This window comes from Agrilus planipennis, unplaced genomic scaffold, assembly GCF_000699045.2.
Source record: "Agrilus planipennis isolate EAB-ADULT unplaced genomic scaffold, Apla_2.0 scaffold243, whole genome shotgun sequence".
Lineage (NCBI taxonomy): Eukaryota > Metazoa > Arthropoda > Insecta > Coleoptera > Buprestidae > Agrilus > Agrilus planipennis.
In genome coordinates this window covers 420551-432345 of record NW_020438952.1, presented here as the reverse complement: position 1 = coordinate 432345, position 11795 = coordinate 420551, and the positions used below count along the sequence as shown (strand labels likewise).

General features: G+C 33.5%; 1 protein-coding gene across 1 annotated transcript; it reads right to left on the bottom strand.

Annotated features, from left to right (window-relative positions):
• Nucleotides 1-314: 314 nt before the first annotated feature.
• LOC108740660 (15-hydroxyprostaglandin dehydrogenase [NAD(+)]-like) lies at nt 315-11366 on the bottom strand. Its single transcript, XM_018475062.2, has 5 exons — nt 11185-11366; nt 8802-8928; nt 2496-2602; nt 1076-1407; nt 315-631 (listed from the first exon to the last, which is right to left on the bottom strand). The coding sequence occupies exons 1-5, from the start codon at nt 11278-11280 to the stop codon at nt 499-501; spliced, it is 795 nt and encodes a 264-aa protein (XP_018330564.1). The 5' UTR covers nt 11281-11366; the 3' UTR covers nt 315-498.
• Between the last annotated feature and the right edge of the window lie 429 nt (nt 11367-11795).

Below are 11795 nucleotides of genomic sequence, written 5' to 3'. Positions count from 1 at the left end.
ATGAGATGTTAGTCATCATCATAAGGTCATCAGTCCTAAGACTGGTTGGACACGCACCTCGACTCTTTCTTATCCTGTAGGAGATGTTAGTAAAAATATAATAACAGAAGGAAACCTGAGACGTGAACGTTTGCTTAGGGATATATTAGAAGCAGAAACAAGAGGTAAAAGAAGTAGATGAAAAACTAAATAATTATCAGAGATGTGAGATGTTCCAATTTTAAGGAAATGCAAAGACTTGCTGAGGATAGGAATGAACCTTCGATCCGATCATGTGATGATAATGACGAACGAATAAATAAACACTGATGAACTAAAACGCATACATTTTATTCTAATTATTTATTATACGTATTACTTATTTTTGTAAATCAACAAAAACTCTTACATTAGGGAAGTAATATTTGCTTATTTCACCCCAAAAATATCTTAGGGTTTCGCTTAACTAAACAGGGAACAATATTATTATGACCTAGACGTTGTTGCATACGTCGCTGATCACTTTTTGTGTCTTTGGTCGCGGTGTGGAAAGTCTATTTCAACAGCAGGTTCCTTCCCTTCAACCAACCAGACGGAACCACTTGTACCCTTGTTCAGGACATCAATCAGACCTTTGGCAACATATTCCGGCCTGAAAATAAACAACAGATTGCGATTCTGGGTAGACTTATAACTTAGCGATTCTTTAAAGCAGAGCCGGGCTCCCGAGTGCTCCTCAAGTATAACCAAGTAGCTCCTTATTGATCCTGCGAGTGCGAGTGAGATGATTCTTTCCTTTTCTTATCCCTTCCATTTCGTAGGTGAGTCCCCTCTTCCATAGCCAAACCCAATAGTATTGCGAACGTAGTAACGAAAATTTTCGTAGGTATTATTTAAGTTGCAAGAGTGGCTCCGCTCGTCTACGGGATGAAGGGGCTTGATATGGGAGTGGAAGGGAGAAAAAAAAAGAGAAAGAAATATTATTCATTACTGCTTACTCTCTCGTACTTATTGAAGGGTATGGAGTGACTCAAATTAACCTCATGTAGCTGGCTCTGCCTTAAAGCACTCGATATGATAAACATAATTAACTTACGGTTGCGTTTTGAGTGGTTTAACTTCGTCAGCCAGCACAGCCTCGTAATCTGGACCTAGATTCCTTCCACTCATTTCACTGATGAGAGGAGTGTCTGTGACGCCAGGACATATAGTCAATACTTTGACCTTCGTCCGTTGATAGTGTGGTTCTGCACCAAGAGCTCGGCTAAAACCGATTATAAAGGACTTTGTGCCTGAATATATGGGAACGCAAATGAAGGGATCAAGACCCACGATGGAGGCAATATTAACCAAATAGGATTCGTCGCCATCACAGAACTGGGGGAGGTACTCGTCGACTGCTAACAGACTTCCAACAACCACACTATTCTATAAAATTGTTAACAATATTTGTTATTCTAGTCTTTAGGGCTTTCGTGATCGACGAACATTGATGCGGTGGTCTTTTTTTGGGCTGTTTTGCCGTAGTCCAAGGAGTTTTGATGTTCGCCGTTCTGAAGAAACGTCTGGATCATCAAAACTCTATGGACCATGGTAAAACAGTCCGGAAGAGACTACCGCATCAATATTTGTTATGATTTTCCCAAAAACAATATACACAAAAAAGTGAATGCAATTTGTTATTGTTATTGTTGTTTATTCTTTTTATATATATATATAACATAACCTAACCTAATATAGCCTAGTTTAAATGGTTAATAAACCCCTGGAAACGATTCTCGACCAATACCAAACATGATAAGAATTTAAGTTTTTTGTCTCAATTCATCTTTCAGGTTTTAATTAGATGCATTGCAGTCAGAGGCCAATCTTTTGTATAGAATTTAACTTGATTCTGTCCATTAAATTTCATATAATGATTCAAATTGATGATGTCTCAGAAATCAGTCATGTCAAAGAAATGAGACTACATAGTACAAATGACCAAAATCCTGGATTAAAAATTTGGACCCAGTTTATACCAGAATGTATCTTCACATTTGATAGCGAATAGAATTTTTGATTGAATCTATTTATTTTTTTCGTTTTTAGAATCAAACACACAGGGTGTCTGTATATAGGTATGTTACCCTTTACAGGAATATTAAAATGCCTAAATTATGCCTTATTACCACCCTTATAAGACAGACAAAAATAGAAGTTTCGGTAATTTAACCTATCACAAGAAAACACTTCATCTAATCGTGTTTTACTAATTTATGTGACGAACGCATTATTGATCAATCAGAAAAATTGAAAGTAGATTTTCTAATAATTCTCTGTCCAAATTAAATCAGTGCTGTTTGTATTTTTTATTTTGAGTCAAACCACATATTTTGCGACTTGTGAGTGTTTTGTACAGACGAAAATACATAGCACTAATGTCGCTAATATGACACAAATACGTAACGTTCTAATTAAAGAAACTGTAATATATTTGCACCTATGTATATTATCTCATTGTCAGTTTTACTTACAATGTTGATTGCCACTTCTTTCTCCCAGATTTTGTCGTTCAAAATTCCGGCATTGTTAATGACAATATCCAAATGGTTAAAACGCTGTACAGCAAGCTTGAATCCACCTGAAATCAATTTTGATTCTTAAAATTTGAAAATAAAATAAACACAGAGTATCTACATGGTAGTTTTGATACGAATTCAGTTGTTTCCTATTCATTTGTTTGTCATTATTACATTGTGGGTGTAGTTACAATATATGTCACATTTCCTACCTAAATCTTATTGTTAGGCTATTTAAACCGAGTACCTACTTAGATATCGCAATTTCATTTGGATTATTTCTTTAACGCAATAGGTACATTAATCAAGAGTCAAAAAATTATTTTTAAATAGTACAGACTTTGGGATAGGTTGTGAAACAATTTGTTGTTTTAGTACGCAAAACATAGTTAGGTTTGATAAATATGTCTAGAATGATAGTAACAATTCAATGTATTGAATGAATTAATTTTTGAATTAACTTTACCCACTATTGGGATCCGTCAAATGGGCATACACCATCTGGTGGAAAAATTTATAACTCGAATGGGGGAAAAATTTACATAGGAACTGTGCACGCAAATTGTGTATTAAAATAATAAAACACGTTAAAAAAGTAAAAATTTTTTTGATGATGGAGTCGACGAAGTTTTCTTCTAAAGTTAAATCAAATAAAAAGTTAATATGTTCAGTGAAAAGCTGCAATAGCACTTCAGACATAGATCTTCACTCTTCACCTACATTAACTACTTTCCAATAAAAACTAACCGTTTTATATATGTAAAAAATATATTCGGAAAATTAGAGAAAAAAGTAAACTAATAGAAGCTTGGATGAAAGCAGTAGGTATCAAAGAAGTGAATTCCGGAATAAAAATTTGTTCACGTCATTTTAATGCACATGATTATATTTCAGCAAGTATTTACCATCAGCCATAACCTTAATATTTAAAACTAGAATCATACTAAAATTATAAAGTGAGAAATTATTTATTCCTGTGTAATTGATTTAACACAATTCTAATGATACGATATAAGTATTTTGAGGTTAAGAACCTACCTGCTGCAATACAACAAAGTTGCAATAATGTGTTTGCAACGTTCTCTTAAATCGGCTTTGCACGTGCAAGTCATTGATATGATATTGCTTAAATCACCCAGAATCACCTCACCAATTATATAACGTGAATCACTTTTTAAATCCGAAGTTTGTAAAAAGTAGGCAGTAAACTTGACGGAATTTGAAGGCTAGCTTCCGGATTTGTTATTTCCGAATTTTATAATGTGATTGGCATTAAAAACACGCTCACCTTCAACGAAATTTCCTTTCCGAGGCTTTGTGTCAGCCCAATCACATATTGTGTCAATACTTATCATTTTATCGTAATTTAAAAACTTGGAAATTGCACGGTACACTATAGGAACTACGATAAATTTTCCCTAATCGGCGCCATGTTTTTAGGCTCCTCACATTTGACAGATCCCAATAGGTAACTTCAAATTAATGAGGAGAATTTGTTGCTGTTGTCACTCCCTCTCCGGGAATCGAACCCGGGCGCGTTGTTTCTACGTACCAGTACTATACCACTAAGCTACGAGTACCTATTATAGGCACGTAAAACCAGGGGCTCGGGTTCTATTCCCGGCGAGGGAGTGACAACAGCAACAATTTTTCCTCAGTAATTTGAGGTTAATTCAAAAAATTAATTGACGTTAACCCCACAAAAATTCAAAAGTGTCCCTTTACTAATATTAACAAGTGTTTAAAATATATATATACTTCTACCTAAATTAAAACATAAAAGTTTGTTTGTTATCCTTTGAAATCTGATAACGTTCGAGACGCGACATTTTTATGAGCTGGTTGGTTACCTGCTATTCCAAGATTACAAAACTATTACAAAAATACAATAAATTTTATTTTCGTGTTTATTTTTAAACATAGGCAAACAAAAAATATGCGAAAAGCGTTAGAACTGAATAAAATTTCATACTGCCCACTTATCTGATGACTCACAATCTGATATTTTTTATTTTGAAGACCTACTGTTTACCAAGTCGCAAAAATTAGGTAGAAAATTAGTAGATATTTCCGTAGAATAATTAAATAACGTAATTATTATCAAGAGCTTTCTTTATCTATATACTGTTATTGAACTTTAAAAATCTAAAAAAATACGAAAACAATTTTTTATCATGATTCTGTCCCGTATGTAATATACCTACAATAGTACACAAAATAAGAAAACTGAAATTAGTAACAATTTTTAACCAGCATTTTTGCTAATATCATGTAAAATAGGATGTAGATTTTCTAAATAACTTGTAAGCATAGATTCTCGTTTTAACATTATAGGTACACTAAAATGTGGACTGGTATCAAAAACATGTTAATTTATTGGTACTATAATTACAAAAATATCATGCTCATCTCACTGCAAACATATTTATAATTTTATTACTGTATTTTATTAGATTCATTCGTTGCTGTTATGCAACGAAACTTGACATGAAATATATCTACTAAAATTGCCGGATTCGTTTTATTAATGGGAACTGATGGACAGAGTCACGACGCCTGGTGGTTAAAAACTAAACTAAAAATAGCTTACAACAATCGAGTTATTATGTGATGTTTTCATTGATATTTAATTTTCATCATCATCATCATGAGATCGTTAGTCCTAAGACTGGTTTAACACGCACCTCCACTCCTTCCTATCCTGAGCTAAACATCCTTAACTATTTGCGAACAGTAATCTAATCTAGGGCTACCTCTAACCCTCCTAACTCCCGTTTCTGCCTCTAATCTGTCTCTGACAAGCCCTTCATGCCTGAGAAGTGTCCTACCAACCTATCTCACCTATTTCTTGTTGACTTCCATTGAGTTCTCTGTTCTCTTATTTTTTTTTTAAATGCCGAGATAGGTGTTTCACAAATTAAATGAGAGAGCACGAAGACGAAGTTTCAAGTAAATCTGACCTCATTGAAACATTGCAACTCCTTTTTACCACCCTTTCCCCCCACAGAGGTTGAATTTTTTATCCAAGTTTCAAATAAATCTGACAAAAAACAAAAATGTTCCATGCAGTCTCTGCAAACCCCTTTCAGCTTCCTGCAGAGGTTTAATTTTATATGAAAGAGCATTAAAACCAACTTCAAGTAAATCTGACTATAAATATCTAACATATAAATGTTACAACCCGTTTTCACCCCCTTTCAGAGGTAGAACTGTTTAAAATGCTGATAGGTTTTTGATTTTACACGAAAAGCATAAATATCAAGTTTCATGTAAATCTGACCAAAAACAAAAATGTTAAAATTTATAACATGAAATTTCCGGATTTTCCCGTGGATTTTCCACAAATTTTCTTTTACACAAACCTTGTCGTGTCAGATACAAATACAACAAAAAATAAATCATTCAAATCGGTTGCGCAGTGTTCAGGTGATGCTCCGTCATATTCCCTAGAATTGACAGCTAGGAACAATTTGAATTTGATTTTTTCGTTTTTCTGGAAGACTTTTCCAATTTTTCTCTTCATGAGAACCTTCCTCGGACTTAAAGGAATATTTATAATAAAAATTATCGAAATTAGTCCAGCCGTTGTCAACTTCTGCGCTTAGCAACGCATTTAGCGATCCATTTTTACATATATAGATAACCACCGCAGCATGCAAAGCTGTTGACATTTTGGTTCGCACCTCTCTTTAAATACAGTGCATATTTCTATTAATAACTTGTTACATTTTAGGCGTAACAGCTGAAGATGAAAACGCGAAGAAACGTATTAGAGTTTCAGGATCTTCTTTCGTCTATGCAAAAAATAATTAAATACGTAATATCTGGCTTTAGAATACTTCAGCTGAATTTCCAAAATTTCCAGTACCGTTAACTCTTTCAAAAGAAAGTCGTCTAATTCAGAAACTTTTCTTATTTGATAACAATGTTCTAATACTATATATAGGCTTTTTCTCTGGTCTAGGGGTTGTTCTACCTTCCTACCTAAGATATGTTATCGCCAGAGAGCGGGCGTCTTTTACACATATAAGGCCCGTATTTAGGTCAACGATCAAAATTTACGGGCTGAGAGCAATTACTTAACGTCCTAATTACTCCTCTAATATTGACGTAGGTAAATGTCTAGATAGCCCTTTGGGGGTGGGGGTGGGTGGAATCGAAAGAGGAGGCCTCCCCACCACTGTACCATAAAAAGTTCGTGGCGGTCTCAACCCCATAAAAAGTTATGGCGGTTAGATGGGGGTGGAGGTAGGGGGAATCGAAAGAGGGTAGGGGGGGATCGAAAGAAGGTGGTCATCTGAGTAAAACCCCATAAAAAATTTGCGGCGGTCTCACCCCCATAAAAAGTCATGGCGGTTGAAAGTTGATTATTTTGACAATTGTCATACACTATAATTCAAATAAAATTCAATAAAAAAAATATTTTCAGGCGGGTGGAGGTGGGGGATCGAAAGAGAGTGGTCACTTGAACAAAACCCGATAACCTAACCTAACCTAACCTAACCTACCCTAACCTAACCTACCCTATTGATAAAGATAAGTTAAACTACGATGGTTGTAATTTTATAACTTTATTTAATTTTAACATAAAAATCTTGCAAAATAGTTTTAAACGTAAATACGTCTAGACTTGGCAAAAGTTGACTTAATTCTAAATGTTAATGTGGTTATGATTAAGTACAAAAATCTAGTTGCGAAAAAGTGTTTATGTTCAACGAATTCGCGACACAAATAATTGTTTGATCGACAGTCACTGGAAGTTATAAATTTGATAATTATTGACGTATACTAAACAAGTGACACACACACACGTAAATGTTTGCACTGTGCGACATGTAACAGATATATAAATAATGTTTTATATAACTTTCTCAATAGTTTTATGTTTTTTTTCTACTAGTTTTACTTTTGAATATTGTTTAAGAATGACTATATAAATATTTACATGCCCAGAAATGTATAAAAATTGGCATATTTATTAACTTTGAACCCCTATAATTTTTATGGGGGTGAGACCGGCACAAACTTTTTATGATACAGTGGTGGGGAAGACCTCCTCTTTCGACCCCCCCCCCCCATCATCTAGACCTTTACCATTGACGTCATGTACGAACTTCGTCTGCTCCCTGTTCATCGCCTTACAGAAAATATGAAACATATACAAAATATTTAAGCTATTTAACCTTCTTCTTCTTCATTTTCAATTGAAAAATACATTTTATTACTATGCTCAATTGAAAAGTCCTACATTTATTAGTAAGCTTCCAAGTAAAAACGATTATGACAGACAGACACATGAGTATTTTTGAAGGTGTTCCGTTTTCCATAGAGATACTTGTATGTACAATATTTATTGTCTAAAAATAACTTGAAAAGTTCGACGACGTCAAAACAAAACTGATGTTGCAGGCGTTCGAATAAGCAGCTGTTACTTTGTTTTCATTGGGTAAGGTACGTACATAATTCAAAAATGAACTGTTTACTGGTTTCTTTCCTTAGCAATAAACACCATTAATTATATTTCTGGCCAATATTAATGGGAAACAGCCTAATAACAAAATTCGTAATATATTTTTCTAGAAACATGCTTTTAAGTCTTACGTTATGGCGAATATCCGCCATATTTGCTATTTTGTGACGTAATATACACAATACATTTCAACAATTGAAACTGGTTCAAATGTTTAGCCTTCACATTGAAGCTGAGGTAAGAAGAATGTCATGAAATTGAAATTGGTTTTTAAACTGCTTTAGCTTTTTCAAATAATTTACAGCTACAACACCACAAGGTTAATTTGGTCTTGGGCAACAGAAACAATTGCGGTGGTACCAGGAAATACAAAGCAAAAAGTTCTGAAAATGAATTTATATTTTACTGAAAATAAATGGCACGTATTTCCTATTAAATTTAAATAATAAAGTTATCATAAAACGCAAACAAATTTATTTTTGAACTTTTGCACTTTTGTACCCACGTGTTCATAATTTAGTTATTTATATTAAAAATATACGCGTTTCTGATAAGTATTTTACTTGTTTATTTTATACTAAATTTCCTTATTACTATCAATCCATTATACTAAAAATAAAAATTACTTAAAGTAAACCTTTTTTTTTTGGCTGTTTGTTTTAGCTCTTAGAATTTCATCTTTTTGATTCATCTACACTTTGTGTACGTTTTTAATAAAAATGTTACCTTACCTTACCTAAGTGTAATTTGAAAACAGTTACTTTATATAAATATTTATTGGCCTATTTTACCTTCTAATAATTCTTTATCTGTGACGTCAGCTTGATGGAAGAGGACTTTTTCTGGAGCGAATTCTTTTCTCAATTCGGTCACTGCTTTCTGACCAAGGATGGGGTTTACGTCGACCAAAACTACTCCCTGAAAACAATTAAAACATATAAGACGGGTAGAAATGCATTAATTTGTCCTAAAAAGAAACAATTTAACAACGTGTTGAATATAAGAGGACCAAATGTGTGAATATTCGACACTTTTTTAATTATTAACTAAGAATTCTGATAGCCGGAATCGCATTATTTATTTTATGATATGTTATTGTCTAGTTTTACCCTACTCCCTTGGCGTTTGATAATTACCATTATTGAAAAGCATTTACGACCACGTGATATACGAAATTTTTAACTTATGTCATGGTCCTTCGAGCCGGATTATCCAAAGTAATGAGATTTTTTTTAATTACTAGTTAATATGTATCGTTACAAGATAGGCAATCGATATGTAACAGTTATTGCTTGCGCTGAGGATTGTGCAAATGAACTAAAGATATATTAACTAATGTATTTGTTTGTGCGTGGTTTTTAAAATCTTCATTTTATGTTCTTTATTCCCAAAATGGGTATCACCTAGGAAAAGGTCAAAAACTGATCCTGATTTTTGATACATATTTCAGTTTAAGATTTAAGACTGTTCAATCCTATTTCACCACAATATATTACGTCAATTTGCTAAAGAAATTTAAAACATTTTGAATGTCACATTTATAAAACTGAAATATGTTCAGCATTTACCTGTGTTTATAATTGGATAATTGCATTTGAGAATGTTTCAAGATGTCATTTTACTTCTCATTCATATTTATATAAATAACAAATTGCAGGCAGCGGTTTGGGTTAAAATAAGTTTGTTTTGAAATTTGCTCAACTAACTATCATCGTAAATAATATTACGCTTAATCTATTTTATAATATGTACCGTGAGCGTTAGGTAAGTACTTGAATCTTTTGAACTTCATATCAAATATTTTCAACATCTATTTACCATTATAAACAAAATGGAGTACACACGTGGGCAGCGATAAAAAATTATCACTTTAAAATGATAAATTTATCTTTAATCTAAAGTCTAATTCATTCACAAGTCAACAAAAAATTCCAGAAATAAAATGAAAAGAAAACGTTTTGACAATTTGGTCTACAATACTTTTTTGGCGCTTAGTCCTTCCTTGTTTTAGTAACTAATTGATCTTGAAGGAGGACTGACCACACGAAACAATATTGTTTATTAGGAACCGTAGGAACATTTAAAAGTGTTTTCTTTTAATTTTATTGTATCAAAAAAAATTCACAAACGCATGAATGGGGAATCTTATAATTCAGCGTCGTCGTCCAATTGGAATATTATTCCACTGATAGTAGAATGCAGATTCGGGCTATAGGGCTGCAGTAGCTGACGAAACGTCTGGACGGAATCGTTCATTTAGACCACGGCCCTATAGCCCGAATCTGCATTCTATTATGGATTCCGGCCGTGAAAGCCTTTGTTCTTATATTATTCCACTGAGATAGGAGTTCCGCAAGAGTTAAGAATATACTATACTAAATTTACCAGCGGCTTTGCTCGCATTGATTTCCTAAATACTTGTCAACGATCACCCAGAACCACATAAATCTAATTTTTCTAGATAAAAGATACCCTATGCCCTTTTCTGTACTCCTGATAGTGTGTGTACAAAATTTCATGATGATCGGTTAAGTCTTTAAGGCGTGAAATATCAACAAATCGAGAAACTTAACTACGGCTTGGTCAAGATTTTGTATATATCCCGTTTTTGAATTAGGAAAAGCAAAGCAATGTCACAAATGGTGCAATTAAAAGAAATAGATAAATGTATACATGTATGTATGCATATCAGATGATCTATATATATATCAGCTATTAATCTTATTGAAGTATTCTTTTTATTATACTATTATTTCCGCATAAATTTTAATACTTTAGATATTCGAAGTAGAGATCAATATTCACTGAGACAAAGACTAAAACAAATCAATATCACGTATACAACGACAAGACAAGACGGACTCGAATTTTCATTAATTTTCGATAGGATATCGAGATCCACGTCGAGTCAAAATCACCTGACTACATTTCATGGTCGCTTTTGGAAACTAGCTCAAAACATTCATAACTCTATATTTTTTTTTAAATTACCCTAAAAGTAAACACAAAAAATAGATAGGACAACTGATTCAAAAATACCCACAATTTGCAGGACCCAATGTTAACAGCGCCAAATTAAAGGACTTCCACTTTGTCCCAAATAAAATCTCACGTAAATAACATCACATTTTTTTTTAACTATTTATTCAATAATAATTAAATGAATATTCCTACCTTCAATCCATTTTTCAAAAGCTCCCTTGCGAACTCTAAACCGATCCCCGAAGCTCCTCCTGTAACAAGTGCAACTTTTCCTTTAACAACTGACATTGTTTTAGAGATTGTGGTGTATGAGCGCGTTCAATGACCCGCGAAGTCCCTCAAACAACACCGATCTATATAATACACGCGATTGCGAGCGCGTTCCCGTATATATGAGCGCAAAAAAAAGTAACAAGCGCAAGCGTATTACAGCCAACTTGATTTTTATCGTTACTTAAGTCACGTTAAGTGGGTACTACGGATTCTTGCATGTCAATGAGGAGTTTACTGACCGCCGTAACAAAAATTGATGCAGTTTCTAACAGATACGATGCAGTTGGTAAAAAAAAGTGAATCCAAGATGGCTGTAGTAAACCAGGAAGGAAATAACGACGAGAATAAACGCAAAGTTTAAGTTACGAAACGGTTTAGTAAAGACCACAAAGTGTTTTTTGTCACATAGAGGCTTCCTGAGGTGGAAGAACGGAAATATTAACCAGAAACCCAATGCATTTTAGGGACAACTTTCTTCTAGGTCATTGATAATCACTACGATTATTAATATATTATAAACAATTGCAACG

Coding starts and splice junctions, on each gene's coding strand:
- LOC108740660 (XM_018475062.2), bottom strand. CDS start 11,280: ATGTCAGTTGTTAAAGGAAAAGTTGCACTTGTTACAGGAGGAGCTTCG. Junction 8,929..11,184: donor TTTTGAAAAATGGATTGAAG/GTAGGAATATTC, acceptor AATTGTTTTCAG/GGAGTAGTTTTGGTCGACGT. Junction 1,408..2,495: donor AAGAAGTGGCAATCAACATT/GTAAGTAAAACT, acceptor ACAATTTTATAG/AATAGTGTGGTTGTTGGAAG.